The sequence below is a fragment of the Rhinolophus sinicus genome, linkage group LG09, assembly GCF_036562045.2.
Source record: "Rhinolophus sinicus isolate RSC01 linkage group LG09, ASM3656204v1, whole genome shotgun sequence".
Lineage (NCBI taxonomy): Eukaryota > Metazoa > Chordata > Mammalia > Chiroptera > Rhinolophidae > Rhinolophus > Rhinolophus sinicus.
The window spans coordinates 75,341,169-75,360,688 of NC_133758.1; the positions used below are offsets into that span (position 1 = coordinate 75,341,169).

The 19,520-nt window shown below is 34.9% G+C and overlaps 1 protein-coding gene across 8 annotated transcripts in view; it reads right to left on the reverse strand.

The window, feature by feature from the left end:
* The window catches only part of CACNA2D1 (calcium voltage-gated channel auxiliary subunit alpha2delta 1), a 457,790-nt gene that overhangs the window by 101,783 nt on the left and 336,487 nt on the right, over positions 1-19,520 (reverse strand). For all 8 annotated transcript variants that reach the window (XM_019746897.2, XM_019746896.2, XM_019746894.2 and 5 more), the window contains exons 8-10: positions 14,309-14,378; positions 12,074-12,124; positions 9,148-9,247 (exon numbers count right to left, since the gene is read on the reverse strand). In XM_019746897.2, the coding sequence (XP_019602456.1) occupies positions 9,148-9,247; positions 12,074-12,124; positions 14,309-14,378 (221 nt within the window). The remainder of the gene's footprint in view (positions 1-9,147; positions 9,248-12,073; positions 12,125-14,308; positions 14,379-19,520) is intronic.

Sequence of the window (19,520 nt, forward strand, 5' to 3'; positions counted from 1 at the left end):
CCTCCTCCAGTTTCAGAGACACTGGGAGAAAAATGTAAGTCCTCTGGTAAGACACAAAAGGCAGTTTATGACTTATAGCAATAGCAGTAGCCAGAGTGACATTTCTGTTTGCATCCCAACCCCAGTTCCCACAGCGGGACAAGAGGAGGGTCAGTAGGTCATCATCATGGGCAGTAGGTGTGCTTTCGGCAAGAAATACCAAGAGGAGGAAACCCCTGATCTTATAAAGGGGCCACTGGCCACAGGCCCAATACTCCCCACCAGAGAGAGACATATCTTAGTTATTCTACAATGTAAATCTCTTCTGGGGAAGGAGACATCTCTGTCTTCCCTATCCTAGAATGTACATAAATCTGAGCAAATTGGCTGTTAATGTTTAGACTGAAGAAATATGACAGATTCATGAAGCACTGTCTCCCAACAGTTGGTAGAAAAGTGTTGGAAGATGATAATAATAATAACAACCACAATGACCCTAATAATGATTGCAACATATAAACACTTTACATGTATAATTTCATTTGGTGCTCAACAACATTTTGGCAAGTTAAAGATGATCGTGTCCACTTCCAAGAGGAAGAAACAGATTTATAAACCTTACTTAACTCGTGCAACGTCATATAACTAGGTGTTTCAAAGTTTGTGCACTATCCCTATGCAATTCAATGAGTAAATCTAGGAAGCAGGATTACTTAAGAGTGGGAATTAGATCTCTTAACCAGAGGTGAGCCTTACTAATGTTGTCACCATTCCATCATGATCACCCCCCCCCCTTCCCCAGGCTCCTACATGGCAATGGTTCCTCATTCCTCATTTTGCACTGGGATTTAGAGACAATCACTCCTAGAACTGTTGTCTACTGACTGCAGTCTAAGGCAAAGGGTACAGATTACTTGGGGAAAAACAAAAAAACAAACAAAAAAAACTTCTCTCTTACAACTAATAACAAAGATATTATAAGGAATTATATTTTGATTATTTGTATCTGGTGAGTAATCAAAGACAGCCTTTTATAATGACCATGGATTAGAAAAGCTTTCCAGAAGAAAATTGACTCAAAGATCCTTAATGTAATCATAACATATGCAGCTACTTCCTAAGTAAGGAGATAAGTGATTTTATTGAAGCACATGACTACCTTCCTCAGTTATTAACTTTTCACATATTGTCCATAATCAGCACACATTTTCCTTTCATCATCCACTGATTTGCAACTTTACTCAAAAAAAAACGTCAAACTCCCTCACTTTCATACACAAAGTCCACTCATTGTGTCAACATTTGAAATTCTGTATGCAAATCAGAACATGCTGTGATTGAATTGCTGCTCTTATCATCTACTACTTACTCCTATCAAAGCATATAACTGGATTAGTGGGAAAACAGCTCCATTATGCTTGCATTTAAGCTCTCCCTAACAGCAGGCTTCCTTTCCGCAACAGAAAATGAACTCTAGAGATAACACAAACACTAAGAAATGGCGCAGCTTTCATTCTGACATCTTATATATGATTTAAGCGTAAAAATGACTTTTTTAAACAAAAGAAAGAAACTTAGAAATATAAACCTAAAACTTGAGAGGATGCTTGATTTTTCTGTCTGGTGGTTCTAGGCAACTTTGGAAAGGTGTTCATACAGATTTGTGTCATAACTCGTTGGATGACTGACATGATATCAGGTGTGAGGATGAAGAGAAACGCATGGGGGCTTTGTGGAAAAATTACTGTCAAAGTTAATTATAGAATCACTACCAGGTTTCCTAAATGCCTTATTACTACGCCTCTTTGAAGTTACTAAAGCTCAAAGTTATGTTGTTTCTTTCCTAGACTTTCAGTTTAAGAGAGAAAGTAGAAAAAAAAAGAATACATACATGCAAGTGTGCATACACATGTGCACACAAACCAAGACTTTATATATTTTGAAATTCCTTAGAATTCGCATATCATTATATTTTTAAGTTTGTATTTAATGAGAATAAATATGTTAAAGATAAAAATACAATTTTACTCTTCTCTTACCCAAATATTGCATAAGAATTAATCTTCTTTAAATGTATCAATTTCAGACCTTTTATACTCCTAAATAAAGCACGGTGGCTAATAAAACTGAAGAATTCGTTTTAAATTATGAAGTTAATGTAGTTGATATTAAGTATATTGCAAGTGTAAAAAGGTATATGTGAAGTTTGATAAAGAGCAAAATATGTGAGAAAGGAAGTAAATATATAAAAAGAAAACATACTGCTTAAGCAAAATGTATAATCCAGATAGAGTGTTGAAGTGTTTATTTGCAATTATAAGAGTTATCCAATTCATATGTGCTTTTCAAGCAAAAATACAGCAAATTTCCTAAAAGTCCTCTACCAAACATAAATAACTTTCTTCTTTAATAATAAATTTAGATTACAAAAAAAAAAGCATTTCTCTTTGGCTTTATAACTTAATCATATTTTATCTCAGAGTTTCTAGGAATTCTAATATTTTGAAATCTTATTTAAATGTATCAGATTTCACAATGAAGCTAGTAAACTTATTTTATATTTTTATTCAGATTTTAGCCACAGGACTTTGTGGTTAAATCTAGTCTCAGAAACGAAGATGGCTGTGTTCAAATTCTGTCTTCTCCCTTAGAGAAGTTACTAGAAGGCTCTCGTTTCTTTATCTGTAAAATTAAGTATAGTGGTATTATCTGTCTTACACGATTGTTGTGAAGCCTAGATGACTTACCATAAAAAAATACATAGAACAGTTCCTGCCACATGAGCAATTTAAAAAAAAAATAATTCTAATAATTCCCTATGACTTATGATTAAATTAAAAATGAATACACAAATAAGGTAAACAATGAACACATATCTATTTTGGATCATATACGCATTGATTTTCTGAAGGGCAAACCTATTGTCTAGAATAGTATGAGTACTTAAAATAATTTAGTGACTTTTCAATCATGAAAATATACTAATGATTATTCTGAAATAATATAATTAAAAAATGTACAGTTAGTAAAAAAATTCCAAATATAGTTGACAAAAATATTTATCACCTACGGTAAATAAAAAATGTAAAAAACAAAACAAAACAAACAAACAAAAAGACTAAAGTAAATGAAAGTAACTATCCTAAAGAAATCAATATACTAGGAGCTGAGACCAGCAATAAATTCCTCCAACAGAGTAAGAAATCACTGACTTCGTCTTACAAATATTTGTCTGACAATTTACATGAGTTATGCATCTTTCAATATCACTCTTCTTCTCCACTTTTGAATATGTAACTGAGATACTTTCATAATTTTTAACTTGAGGTTTTGAGATACATTACTTTCAGATCAAACGCACTCCCAGTTCTTTCTATAAGCAACATATTTTATTTGCCCATTTGCTTTTAGCTCACATATTCAAGCTACACCAAGTGAGGACACCCAAGTAAATATTTACAAAGAGCTATATCAATGTACCAATAAAGTTTGTATTCACCTGGTTCCCAGAAACCACAAGGAAATATCCTGCAATCGTTTTTCTTAAGTTAGTTAACAATTTCCTTTAAAAATATACACATTTAACAACCATACTATTTTTAGGGAAACAATGGTCTTTAAAACTTGTCAGTCATTAAGAATCCCAATGTCAAGTCCATAAATTCTTTATTTTAATTAAGAAAAAATCATTAGTTGCTGGCTAAAATTCATTCAAAGCCATTTCTACTGTTTAATGAGAAATTATTTTAAACCATATTTATTAATAGCATTTTTCAGATTCTAACTGAGGCAAGTACTGTTGGTGCTCCATCCATATTTCCATGCATGCCAGCCCAAATTTAATTGCATGGAATTTCTGGGACCTCTCTGCCTGTGCAGATGATAGCCTGGAAACATCAGGGGATTATCCATTGGGAACAATCATTAACTTTAAATACTCCAGCACATTTTCTCCTTGGAAAGGATTACTCTAATTCATGTAATCTACACTCGTTCTCAGAATTGCTCAGAGAATTAAGTTCCACTCACTCAGAGTGGTAACTAGTTTAACAATCCATCATTTATTAGTTATCTTCTCATTTTTCATTTTATTTCTCATGTATCTCTAAGTCTAGAAGTACTTTCCAAATAAACCATTTGTACTTGAATCCTTTACTCAGGGACTATTTCAGGAAAAACCCAATCTAAGTTGCTACTAACAGGGGTCTTAGGAAGCAGAACCTCAGTATGGGATTCTAGAATTAAATCATATGCCAGTCACGTGGTAACAAAGACTCCACTAGTATCTGGCTGTATGTCAGTAAAAACTGGAGTAAAAAAAAAAAAAAAACTGTTCTGAGGCTGTAGCATCACAATTGTCAAGATTTCCATCTGTGGTGATCGGAACACAATATAGACAGGAGAGGAGACACTGAGCATTTCAGGACTATAGTAATCACAAGGGCTAGACATTGGTTGGTTGTTGTTGAATTCATTGAAGGAAATGACAACCTAAGGTTAACAAAGTATCAACTGAGGGCAAAGTGTGAAAACTAGAAGACTTCTATGGCAGCTAATAAAGAGATTCTCATCTCCTGTTGTGAGAAAATCAGTCTGTTCTAGAAATAGGCACAACATTTGCTTTTGAGAGTCACATACTCGTAATTATAAAGGAGGCTGCATTCACAGCCTTGGCAAGCTTCTGCACTGATAGGCAAATAATAGGATCCTAAGAAAAGAATGCAGACATCTTGGTGGATGCAACTGAGAACAATGAACTTCCATATTCCCCTATACTCTCTGGATAGGCAGAGGTAATCTTTTCCTCTTTGAGGGTAGTAGGTCTCCATTCCTAGAGAACATAAAGAATGACACTTGCTCTCCTTAAGATCTGATTCCATCTTCCCTCATGGCTCTAAGCAACAAATATGTCAGGCCTCAACATGACCCAACTGGAAAAGTAGCCTCTGCTCCAAGAATACAAAAAGAGAATGGATATTCAACAAAAGAGATTCACGATCTACCTAATATAGACCAGCAGATACTGGGAGAACATGCTGGGGGATGGATGTTGAAAGATCTTGAGGCAAAATATACTTGGTCATCAACCTGGTGTAGAGGAACAAGTAACCTGAGAAAAGAAAACACATGGACTATTACACAGTGACAAATTGGTTGGTTCACCAATGCTTTTGAAGGAGCAAGATTGAAAGACCTTCCCCAAACAGAGAGTTCTGGAGAAGAAGCATGAGTTCAGACCTATAAGAGCAGGACTAAAATGTGCAATTCTCTTTGTCTCACATCAATGACCACTAGAGAGCATTCTTCACAGAGGAGGAATTGAACAATTGGGTGGATAACATGACTTGTCCATTGGAGGTCATTCGGCCTTTGTATGTGGCAACTGCAATGCTAGCAAAATGGGATCATGAATTAAGCAGCCTGGTAGCAGACAGAAAGAGGACATATATGGACCTAAAAGCACAGGGTCTTTCTCACGAAGTGTGATAGAGCTACTGCCACTTGTGAAAGGCCAACCCATTGGAAACTGTCTAATGCTGACTCTTTGATATAGTATCACCTTTCAAAAAGACAACAAGTAACTTAATGTCAAATAGATTATATTCAAGTTGACCCCTCTGGAGGCGAGGTTGGATAACTTTTCTTTTTCTTGTTATTGATACCTATTCCAGTTATGAGTTCCCTTTTCCTGTGCACAGCGCCTCATTCCTTAGAGTTCATCGTACTGCCTGATTTATCCTATGGAGTATCTTTATGGAATCCTGAATAACATCCCTCAAACCATGCAACCTATTTTATGGTAAAGGAAGTCCAATAATGAACAAATGATCACGGGATTCACTGGGTCTACCACATACTACATCATTAGACATTGCCAGCGTGATAAATCATTAAGACTATCTCTTGTATTTGCAACTAAGGTTCCAGCTTGGCAATTACAGTCTTTGAGTTGGCATATTGTGCTTCAAGAGGCAATATGCACTTTGAACCATTGTACTATGTCCATTGATATGCTGGTACCAACTTGTGTCTGCTCATAAAAAACAATGGTCACATTTCCAGGAATTTTTAAAGCTAATTGACCTCATATAGGTAGCTTGAAATTGGCCATGGTAGGAGGACTTATATTATGAAAATTAGTAAATGCTTAAATGTTACAAATCAGGTTTTCCCTCCCCACACTGGCTCTGCCCTAAAAAGGAAGAATGCATGAGTGTGGGAACCAAGGGAAGTAGGAATAACTCTCAACATAACTCAAAGTGATCCACTGGGAAATGTGTATTTCCTGTCCCTGCAACTTTACTTTGCCAAAATAAATGTTCTGCTTTCCAAGAACGTGTGTGTGGGTGTGGGGTGAGGTGGTGCTCTTACCAGGGTCACAGAAAGAATTTCACTAAACCTAAATTTATAACTACTATCTGGATATTTTTGGCTTCTCATGCCAGCAGACCAACATGCGAGGGGAAAAAAAAGAAATCTACTGGCAGGGTTCCAGATAACAGGGAGATTATCATGAGGTCGCTGCTGTATAATGTAGGAAGGGAGAACTATGCATAGAACTCAGGGCATGCATTCAAGCACATCCACGCTTGGTGATTACTGTGAATGTACAACTGCAGGGACCACTGTTTGAATGGACATAGAAATCATGGATGTATAGGCCTCTGGAATAAAAGTTTGGGTCATCTCACCAAGCAAGCCATCAGCAAGAGTTGGCTGAGGGTGTAGGAAAATGAGAAAGGGCTTGAGAGAAAAGATGAATATAAATTATGGACTTGGTTCTAACTCTAGCATCTCACATTCCTCATGTACTATGTTTTTATTTTGTTTGTTTGTTTTGTAATTGTAACCAGTTGCCATCTTTAAAGATCAGTGACAAGATATAGTGGATGCTGGTCAGGTTTCTAACTACTATCACCTGCAACTTTTTGATTCCATTCTTCCTTTGTGGCCAGCATCTGTTTTGCTCACAGGTGGGGAAGGCTGGTACTTGAAACCTCAGTTTCTTTGGCCTGTAGGCAGAATAACTCTGAAGTTTATATTCTATACAGTTTCTAGGATTTCTCAGTAGGATTAAGTTCCTTTAAATTGAATCAAGATCCTTTAATTGGCATCCTTCCTTTCTTTCCCAGCCTCACTTTCCCACTACTTTAACTGAAAGTGTTTCCTGGGATCATGTCCCAAATAAACTACTTACACATGAATCCATGACTAAGGATCAAGAAGAAGACAGATTAAGAAATTAACCATGTTAATATCTGCTGGTTTTATATAAATCCCATTAGATATGCCAAATCTGTATGGAATATAATATTTTTCACAATTTTCTCTTGTTATGCCAAAAATCATATTTTGCTAGCAACCATGCCAAACCCTTTGTAACACTATGTTTATGTACAAATGAAATTAAATTACTGTCTTTTCTGATCATTTTGTTTGAGAGATAAAGCATTACGTTTTATTGAATAAGTGGTGAGATAACACACAGGATCATATTATGAGACTGAAATGAATCAGAGATCTTATGTATGACAAGTTTTACTAAATAATACCAAAGAATATGGACAAGCTAAGGATCGCTAAAGGTTCAGATGAAGCATAAAAAGATCTGGACATGGAGGACGGGTCCCCAGGTGTTATGGGCTGAATTGTGTCCCCCTGAAATTCACACATTGAAATCCCAACCCCAGAACCTGAGAATGTAACAGTATTTGAAGATGAGGTCTACAAATAGGTGATTAAGTTAAACTAAGGTAGTTAGTGAGGGACATAATCCAGTAAGACTGGTATCCTCATAAGAAGAGGAAGAGACACCGGGGGGTACATGCACAGAGGGATGACCATAGGAAGAGACAGCAAGAGGGCGGCCATCTGCAAGCCAAGGAAAGAAGCCTCAGGAGAAACTGACCCTGCCAGCACCTTGACCTTGACCTTTCAGTCTCCAGAACTGTAAGAAAATTAATTTCTATAGCAGCCTATGATGTTCTGTTATGGCAGCCCTAGAAAACTAATAGAACAAATCGTTCCTTACTGTGTTAGAGACCCCTCTCTAGTCAAGATGGAAAGAGGTCTCTAGAATAGGTTTGCAGGGTTCCTTGTAAAGTGGAAGTATTTAAATACTGAAATATCTCCAGCTTATTACCCAGGGAGTTATACGACCTATGAACATTTTTCAGGGAGTCTTACTTCATCAGTCCTGGGTTCTATTTATTATAGTTACCCTTAGCCAGAGATATCTCACTAAAAGTATTTTAGAAATAAATCGTCTTCCTCTTAGTAAATATCACTAACCTAGCTATCTGGAGGTCTGGTTGACAAGGACTTATACCTGGTTCTCCTGCCTATTTTTTACCCCGGGGGTGCCCTCCTAGTGAAGGGAGAAAATTGATTGCAGGCCACCTGCTTTAACGTCTTCTTCCTAAGTGGTTTCAGAGACGGGTGCATTCTCACATGTTCAATATAAAATGACTTCACTAAAAATTCCTCTTCCCTCACCATCATCTCTATGAACATATCCACTTCAACTGTGAAATAAGATCCATGAGATTTTTGCCTAAATTCTATGAATTAAAATCAGACATGGCAAGATTCATTTTATCCTATTTCATTTGTTTTAGAATTCAATGCTCCCTAGCTACTCGTGGGAAGGTCTAAGGTGGTTCTGAGGAAATAAAACTTTAAAAGAAGCACATTTGAATATTTACTGGTTCTTCTGTTAATTAAAAATAAAAAACAATTTTAAAAACATAATGTACTATGGATATGTGTCACGTGTGAAAACGAACATTATAATGAACAGACAATTGCTATATAATGAGATTGCCAAGTCGCTACTAATTGGGAGTAACAATGATATCAACGAGTATAGGGGTTCATGATACCTGTTTAAACTTTTCTGAATGAAGGAGAACATGTGTAATGTTTTTGCTTCATATTTATTACCTCAGTCTCTTCACTCTTGGGTAAAGCCTTAGACATTCAAAGAAGACCTTGTCGTGGAAATATAGGAGAATTAGTAACAAGATAGGAAGAGCTCGGTGAAATAGTCTTGAATAGATCAGAGCTATGTCAGCCTATGTATGATAAAACACTATGGAGTATTTAAAGTCATAAGGAGATAGAAATTACTGATTTAATTTACCAAAAATGCAGTCATTTTGTACTTACAGAAGCTACATTCACGAAATCGTCATCTGAGAGGGTTTCCAACATTTCAGAGACTGATGTTCGAATCAGTTTCAGTGTCAAGCCACTTACACTTCCACTCCTATTAAAAAAAAGGGGGGGTCCATGCATGTTAATGGTCATACAATTAATCATAATCAGACACTTTATGGAAAGGCAACTTATGCATTGGCTCTAGATCATTTATATAATGTTCAAATTATTCTGTCTTTAAAAAAATCAGTACTAGAATATATATATATATATATATATATATATATATATATATATATATATTTTTTTTTTTTTTTTAACTTTTATTTATTTAAGTGTGTTTTTCCAGGACCCATCCACTCCAAGTCTAGTAGTTGTTTGAATCTAGTGGACGGCACAGCTCACAGTGGCCCATGTGGGGATTGAACCGACAACTTTGTTGTTAAGAACACCGCACTCTAACCAACTGAGCTAATCGGCCGCCCCAGAAAAAGTCATATTTTTAAGAGTCGCAATAAATTAAAGAAATCTTGTCTTTCTTTCCTACCAGCACCAGAATATTTCCACCAACAATGATAAAAATGACACATCAAGTGACAATTTTAATAAAATATGGATACTCATGTCATGTTCATTGATTCACGAAACATATACTGAATACCAGCTTGGTTAGCCACGTTATAAGTGAGGGCTTATAACCTCTTTAGGTTAAAAAAAGTCATTGCCTTAAAAAAACACATTGTTTGACTTGATTAAATCAGTAATTATGAAGCAGCATACAATTATGATAATAAACAGATTTTTTCATGGACAAAATTCCTTATTTTGTATTCTGAAGCAGACTCTGGGGTTTAGTCTTCCTTTTTTTTTTTTGTCTCTACATATTCTATGATCCTCAGTGACTTCATTGATTTGTAGGGCTCATGTTTAGACAACTCGATATCTATACTTCCTGACTTTTTCCCAGTTTTACAATTCACTGCTTGTTAAACTACAGACTCAATGTCCAAAACGACAAATTACTTCCAAACATATTTTTTATTTCCCATTGATGTTCTTGGTAGCAACCAGGCTAGATCCCAGTCATCCAATTTCCTCCTCCCTCTTAACCTTTCTACCCCTTCAGACAATCTCCCTATTCATTCTACATTACAGTGTTCCCAAGATGGTGGCCTCCTTTCCATCCTCTCTCCATTCCAGCTCAGGTCTTTGTTACCTAAAGATCTAGAGCTATGGTAACAGCCACCAAGTCCTGCTCTTAGTCACCTCTTCTTCCCATGCAAACAGGTGAAAATTCTGGAAACATACCTTGATCCAATACTGTTAGTAGTGAAGTTACCTACTAAACAGCCAATGATCTCAAGAGCCCTGCATTCAAAAGCTTTCAGATTCTCCTCTCTCTCCTTCCTTCACCTCCTCAATATCGTTTCCCCAGGTGTTCTCGCCTATGCCACTTTGCTTCTGTCGATTCTTCTACCGGAAATTCCACTCTGTTTTCTCTCTCCTCCCAGGCCTGCTCTGTTAAATCTTTGCTATAATAATTCAATTCTCAGTTTATTTTCTTAATGAAGTCTTTCCTGACACTTTAAATCAAAGTGCTATCTTTCTTCTATGTGCTGTGTCATATCTTATGTCTATTACCCTTTACAATATTTTAGTTGTCTGTGAATATGGTTGAGTTTCACTAATACATTTGAATTATCTCTGAGATCAGGGATCACATCTTAATGATCTTTGAATCTATATCATTTCATTGTATAAGTGATGATGAGACCCTCAACACATTTATGTTGAAATAATTTTTAAAAACATTAACTTCATATACATTTTCAATTTTGGTATATGCATGTGAGTCCCAAAGATTTTAATATGAGAAATTATTTCTGGAAATTATCCTATAGGATTACATTACTGTTTAGATTTACACTTAAGAAGAATATCAAGGATTACTGTATGATATAAACTCTACAATAATTTAATTAAAACCAGACGTAGCTTAAATGCATTTTAACAAATGAAATGAGAGTTAACGTTTAAGTTATATTGATCAAATTCATTTATCTTCCCTTTGTCAGGTTATGTTATAAAGTTTTGAACTTGTTTACTTCAGGTCAAAATGAGAAAATGTTCAAATGTTGATATTAGCCTATGATATGGATTTAGTTGCCTATGAAACATTGGATTCTGTTTCTTTGAGTGTGGCATAGAATATATGATATACTTTTTTTCTCTCAGGAAAAATAATCTAAGCATTTTATACTTGATGATTTTAATTCTTTGGTATTACTCTTAAAAACTAAGTGCTCTATGCTCTACAATTACATCTTTCACTTTATTAAAAGATCACACACACATACACACCTGTTAATATGAAGCAATGTAAAGCATAAAATGACTAATAAAAAAACTCCTGGAATTATTTCTTGTATATCAGCATTTACCTTGAAAAAGTCCCAGTATTGACATTTAAGACACTTAATATTTATCCACTTTGTGGTCAAACTCTTAAATGTTATTTCAATCATGAATGACTAAGTGCTAACTAAATGATTCAATTTTCTTTCTTTCTTTTTTTTTCTTTTTTTTTGGTTGCAGGAACTGCTTAGTTTTAGCAACCATGTACTTTAATATTGTTTTAAATATAAAGACAAAAATTGAAAGGAAATAAATAATTTTTCAAAAAATTCAGACTTTAGAACCATGCCATAATTTTTAATTCCAATACAGATTCTGCTCATTTTCACTAAGATACTTTTTGTTTGTTTCGTTACTGTCTTAATATGGCCTCTTTGCATACAGAAGTCATCATAATTATTCTTCATCTTTTTTTTTCCCAAACTATCAATCATTTCTCAGTCCCCACACATTACTGTTATCTATGAATCCTACCTGTATTCTTCGTATATAAATAAATACGTAATATTTAACTACTCACACATCAACCAGAATAAGCATGTCTTTAGGAGATGCAGCTCCTTGGATGTACCTGAAACAAATACCAAATAAATATTTTCCTCTTTATAAATATCAAACATTGATATTTCTTAACCTGATAGTTACTGATCTCTTAGAGAAGGTGTTTTCCCAGCAAACCTACTTCCATTCTATCTCTGTCAACAACACTGTCATTCATACTATGCAATATCAATTGTAAAAAGCTGTATTTAAGACAATGGTCAAGATGCCAGAGGCATAATATTTAAATTATGTTTTTCAGCTATTTATAACAAATGATAAAGAGATGTGCTTTAATACTAAAAGCAAAAGAAATTAACTTCTGGAAGGACATTTTCCTGAAAGATAGAAAAATATCCTAAACTTCAATTGGTTGACCACAGGTTTTAAAACTCATTCTAAGGAATAGTAATAACAAATAATAATGAGATTACATCATATTTCTGAATGCAGAAAACAAACAGAAACATGTAATTGGTCTAGGAACATGAAAAAGCAACATCAATAGAAGATAAATATAAAGAAACAATAAAATAATTTAAAAAAACAATATATGATGTTATTACCAAGAGTTTTAAGTGGTCCTTTTCAAACATTATAATTCCTAAAAATCAGCTGGAGAGTCAGTTTAAATGCTGATTCCCAAATTCAACCCAGCCCTACAGATTTAGCATCTTTGCATTTTAAAGAGACTCTAGGAGAGTTTTATTCATATAATTCAGGAACTGTAGAGAGAAAACTTAATTGGAGGTGAATGATATCAAAGCTCATGTTGTCTGAACACAGAGTGATGGGGTACATGGGCCTGCTTGTCCAACAGGAAGGGCTGTCCCTGAACTCAAATTTCTACTTATCTCTGAGGTCTCTTTGCCCATCATTCTAAATCTAAATTTCAGAAGCCTGCCAGATAACTTGTCCATTAGTTTTCAGACAACATCCAGCACAGTTAATACCTATCTACTCAGGACTATGTTTTCATGACACAGTCTATAACTTGCACCCAACTTTGTTTCTCTGTAGTAAAGGGGAAGGGTTGATGGAATATTCCAATGGAAGGTAAATCTAGTTTATGTCTAGCATCTTAAGAAATGATCCTGGCATGCTTCTCAAAGGGAGGATGGGAGGACAGGGTATGGTCTGTCTCTTCTATTTGGCATCTAGCTTCTAAGTTCACCCCAAAACAACTGGTCCCTGAACCCAAACCATATGATGCCATATCTTTCCTTCACAGCTACCTCACTTAGAGAAATATTAACATGAATAATACATGGATTAATAGTACCTTGTGTTATTATACATGGTTGGTGTTCATGTAAATGGCTACTGGGACATTTAACTGGGTATTTTAAAATCCTTAAATACATTTATTTGAACGAACTATTATGCATCTTAGAACTTGTCTGAACCCTAGCAAAACGTTAGAAATAATCGAAATGTATGATAATAGGGGATTTCTTAAATAAGTTACCACAGAGTCATTCTTTTAACATGATGTTAAGTGTGTCTCTTATGAATAGGTACTCGAAGGTATTGAGATGAAAAAAGTAGGTTACAAAGCAATACACTGCACATAATGTGAACTCATTTGAAAAAAGATACATTTATATATTGAATCTACTTTTTAAAAACTCAAATAAAATGCATGAGTTTAACAGTGAAATTATGAGTTATTGGTATTTTTCTGAGTTTATGTTATGAAAATGAGTTGCTTTAGAAGTGAGGAACAAATAATACTCCTTTTAGGGAAAATAAACCTAAGCTATATGACTATAACTAGGGCCAGCTTACACCTTGGGGCCAATTCTCATTAGTTCAGTGTCAAAGGCAAACTACCCCCTATTCTGACTAGAAGTTGTATTAGAGCTCTACTCAAAGCAAACTGGGGGGCGGGACAGGGGGGTGATGGGAGGTGTCTTTCAATAGAAATCCCTACCAGCTAAAAGTGTTTTGGAGATGAAATCGAATATAAAACTTAAAGTAGTCCATTTGAAATGAATTTGCTATATAATTTCAACAACATTATTGTTCCCACTTGAACTCATCGTCTTCATTGACCTTTAACTGTATATATTTATTAAAATGTTTTTAAAATACCGGAGCTCTTTAAATAGTTAGAAAATATTCATCCTAATAATGGAACGATTCCCTCCAGCTTTTTAACAAAACATGTAACCTTTATCTCTTTCATCTTTCCATGACTACCTAAAATTCTTACCATGGTCTTCTGCGTACATCATAAAGGTCAATCTTGTTTGGAGTTCTGCTGTTATCAACCCATGGAGAAGCTTTAGAAAAAAGACAGAGAGAGAAATTAAATAAAAAATTAGAGAAGTTACATCAAAATATTATATATGATCTATAAAAATATTTAAAATAAATCAAAAACACCATTGACACAGTCCACTTACCCACAACAATGTTAAAATGAGAGTTACTATTTTCATGCCCTGACCCTTTTCTTTTTTTAAATGGAAGACAATATAGCAGTACAAAAGAAAGTCAACGTAAGTCAATTTCCTTTTTTATATTATTTCAGAAATAACTTGTAGACACAGGGATTTTGTATGACTTACATATTTTACCAGGGGTCCAGAGCTTATACATTTTCGTTCTTCTCTACTAACAAAAAAAAAATTACCTTAAAAGAAAATGGATTTGCCACTCATGGAAGTTATGCTTTCAATTATTAAATTCATATATTTTCATTCAATGAAATACTATTTTGGTCAATAAAAAGGTTGTTGTTTTTCTTGGAGATATTATACCATAGCATAATTTTTAACCTTATTATTCACATATGTGATAATGACCAGTCCATTTGAAATGATAATTAAAAGGTTAAAGTATAATTAAAATAACTCCACCCACACACACAAAAAACTGTTTCTTTTAAATATATTTGAATGATCTGAAGTAATTCAAGAATCTTTTGTTAGTTTCAGAGCCTTCACCATTTTTCAGCAATCAGAAAAAAAAGTTTTTGTCTAACGGCATTAATCATTAAATGAAATTAATTTATGCTTATTCTAATTGAATCTATACTTACTTTAAAATGCTTTATAAAGTTTCACACACACACATACACCTACCTTAGATCCAATGGAAAACAATAAATGCTGATGAATTGGATGATAATTTTAAGCCAAATAAGTCCTCTTCTTGAACATGTTTAGACATATGACTCTTGGGAAAATTCCTAATAATAATTAATATGACTTATACTCTTCAATCTATTTTGCCCTTTTCTTTATTGAGAAACTATGGAAATTATGGAAAACTTCACTGAGAATCAGGTTTATTAACCAACTAAGATAATTTGGCCAATTAGAATATGTCAAAAATTATGTACTACTGAGGCTCTTCTTGACTGTAAAATTTCTTTCTTGTTAGTGACTATATTACAAAATGATTTATTCATTTTAAATGGCTAATTGTGTTTATGTGAAACAGTTAAGTTTAAATATAACACTCCCCCAACAACTAGGTGCTGACAGTTGCAACAACCAGTCAATGCAACAAAAATGGTAAATTTACTTTAATCTTCCAATTTGCATTTGCAGAAACTTACAGCCAGTGAAATAAATATATATTTTTTTTCTTTTTGTGCTAGCACTGGAATTAAGCAACAAGCATTCTTATTGACATAGCAGGAGACTTGTAACTACTACTGAATAATATTTGACTTCCCAAGTTAGGGTCTTAGTAATAACTAAAATTTTAAGTAAATTATATCCTACTCTCAGTACAATGTTGTGCTGGTTATATATTTATTGACTCTCAGTAACAAATCCACCCTTTTATCTTGCTGTGAAATGAAAATTGATCTGGGCCCTTTAACAATGTTTCTTTTACCAACAAGCACAATTTTAAGCTTTGTCAACAAATCATGAAAGAAAGGCACTGACTGAGAAAAGGGTTTTTGCTTCCTGTTTCTGGTTTGTTTGCTCAATAACTCTTCCTGTTTTCCATGTTCAAAATATCGTGTTTTGTCTCTCCTGATTGGACTCAAACTGATACAAATGTGTGCGTGAGATGAGAGAAGTGAGATTAGTCAATACATTAGTGGCTACCATGATTTGAAAGTGGTCAGATAATGAATTTGATAAATTATTTAATAAAACGAGAATGTGAAAGTCACATTTAAATTAGATTTTTTAATTTCTTGCAGATCGAATTCATCTAGGATTTTTGCTTGCACTATAATTGCTAACTGGAATTGACTGTGATAAGTATTACTATGCCCCATAAAATTTATATCTTTCTTTAAAGATGGAAAAAAGAGTTATAATTTACAGTTTAAGCCAGACCAGTAAATTTTAATTTAATTTGTAATCTTAAATGGTTTATATTTAAAACATATTAATAATCTCTTAGAAGTCTTCTGAAATATCTATTAGGAAATACCCTTGATTGTACTTAAGATATTTATATTATTGTAAAATTAAACAATGTACTTTCTTTTTTGATATAACTAATTAATTTATTGTAAACATCCCATGGTGGCATTTAAATGGCACACTATTTATATAGGCTCAGAATTGTGAAAGGTCAAATAGTAAAAAGGAAAATAACCATACACTGCAATTCCCTGAAATGATCAGTTTCATAATGATGCATAATGAAAACTATATGTTTTGAGAGGAAATTGGGGCTTCTAAAATCCCTGAAAAAAGTGAAATGTTGCTTAGGTTAGATGTTCCTTTTGCTCTCCAATAAGATTTTGAGATGATAGGAGAAAGGAGTAAAATGACAGCCCACAATGTGGGCACCTCATTTCCGAATGCCAACGTTAAGGGTGATAATAATCATTTATGAGACTGTTTCCCCAATCAAAACCGAATTGTGGGTCTATCTGACTGAATCTACTGAGTTACAATTCTACTTCACATGATATTTAAGGTGTTCTTTGTCAGTTATTGAACCACTGATTTAAAAAGGTATTTCCCCGTACTTTAAGTCAGACTATTGAAATATGTGTTAGAGAAATATTCTTGAGAAAGTATGCAGATTATAAAGCCATGTAACATGGTCTAAAAATAACAGAAGAAGATCAGTTTTTCATTTCAGCTTCTAGGAAACAATACAGCACATAATGAATGATGCACTGAGGGCTGATTCTCTTGGTAGAAACATCATTTCAAAGGACAGCTAATTTCATTTCCAATGAACAAGTTCGAATGCATTTTTCTTATTCTAAAGATTTTATATTTTTATTCACATGAAAATAAAAGTGAATTTCACGTAGTTAAAAACTGCCTTTAACAGAGAACCCTGGTCCTAGTGCCTGGGTCTAAGTGGTGTCACATAGATCATTATTGTAGGTTTTCCCAGTCATCTCCTATGGAGTATTAGTCATCAGTCTGAATTACAAGCCAAGATAATGAATGTGGGTATTTTTAACGAATAAATTCAATAAATGTGTATTACATAGCTCACAAAATTTTCAAGAATTGGCGTGATGCTGCCCAACTACTACTATCCTAGGATGGATCCTTCCCAGTCCCTAATTCACATCCTGGCTCCTACATCAAGGTCCAGGATGAATCTCATTAACAGAGTGGGGGCTGCAGAATCTAGGAAAGCAAATAACCAGCTTCTTCAGATTTTGACGTAGGAGACAGTCTCTCCTCCCCAGTAAAATGTGTAATCTGGGAAATCCCCTAAATATAGAAAGACAGTTCTGTATTAGTTATGGTAACGCAAAGTAAGTAGAACAATATCCAATTTTCTGTTTTTTTAGGATAGCAAAGTTACTTTCTCACTCATATAAGAGCCTGAGGGATACATTATTAGCCACAGAGGCATAGATTCTATTCTGAGCAGGAATTCAGAGACCTATAGCTGGTGGGGCTTTTGCCTTTTTCAACACTTGGTTTCCAAGGTCACCCAGGGCACTAATATGCAGTGGCTAGAGGACAGGAGGCAGGGTGGAGAAGGCACACCAACTAATAATAATTGCAGGCTTGAAGTGACACATATTGCTTTCACTCATACCCTACTGGTGCAATGTAGATGCAAAGGAGGCCTGCGAAAGTCCCCGGCTAGGCAGCCATTATAAAAGCAAAACCTCACAATGGGCTGGGAGGACAGAACTCTGGTGGGCAACAAGCAGCCTCGGCTGCAGGTACAGATGAACAACTAGAAAATGAGTCATGTCCATGCCTTTAGAACATCAATTTTTCTGTTTTCAGCAGTGTCTTCAAGCAAGCCACCTTTACAATGAGAGAGAGAGAAGAATGGGCTAAATTCAGAACCCGGTAAAAATATAAAAATGTTGGACTTAAGAATGATTTCTAGATTAAATCTCAGGACTAGGATTGCTTGCACAAGAAACGCACTGGAGAAAAATAATGAGAAGCCGACAGTTGTTGATGATGTTTTCATTATCAAAGAAACGACAGGCCTAGTCTGCAGAAATCTTGTAATTGTTGGAAACCCTACAGCATTTTGGGGCCATACATCTGTACCCAACACAGCATATTATGAAAGCTATTTAGCCCAAGTACACACTCCAGATGTGCCAGAAAGGGTTATAGGCAAGAGAGGTACCACCGTAGAACACTACCAGGAGCAGTAAGATGGACTAACCAAGAGACGCGCTTTATGCAAAGACGAGGTCCTTGTATTTCTTGCCTGACGGATTGTGATAAATACCATGGACCAGCGATTGCTCTGTAATTCCCACTTTCTTTTATAAATTGGCAGTTTTCATTGGGATCATTCAGAAGACACCACCTTGCATAGTAGTTATTTGGGCAATGCTGGGAATAGTACAGAGAAAGTAACCAGTATCGTCTGCTGTGTTGTAAGCTATACTAGGAGAAGTCGTATCCACATGCACAGAATTGCATGTGACCCAGAGATCCTGGACTGAGCTGGGTGCACTAACTTATTAGGACTTTGAGTTATCACCTATGAGAAAGAGGTGAATGTGTTCTCTGTGGGAAGAAGTGTGTGCAGAGATAATTGTACTGCCAGTGGCAGACTTTGATAGGGCTTCAAATACACGTTTTCTTCTTCCTTCAAGTAACAGTACCCCTCAAGTTTTAATTGACTGCCTAATAGAGACTATACTTGTCAGTCTCTCTTGTCATGGTGAGGTCATATGATGAAATTCTAGCCATCTGAGCAGAAGTGATCTATGTACAACTTTTGGGTCATGCTGTTTGCCTTCTACTAATTTTTCCCTTTTTCTTTTGTTCTTAACTGTGAATGTGGTACTGTTGATCCAGTTTTGATCATACAGATGAAAACAACAACCTAAGGAATGGCAAATAGAACCTAATTGCTGGAAACCTCATCGGCCAGAGTTACCCTAACCAATTGATTTATCTATTACCCCGAATAAATATATAATCTCTGTTATGTTGGTCATTGTTTAAGTCATTGAATCAATATCCTGATATAGGTCAGAACTTCTCCCAGTT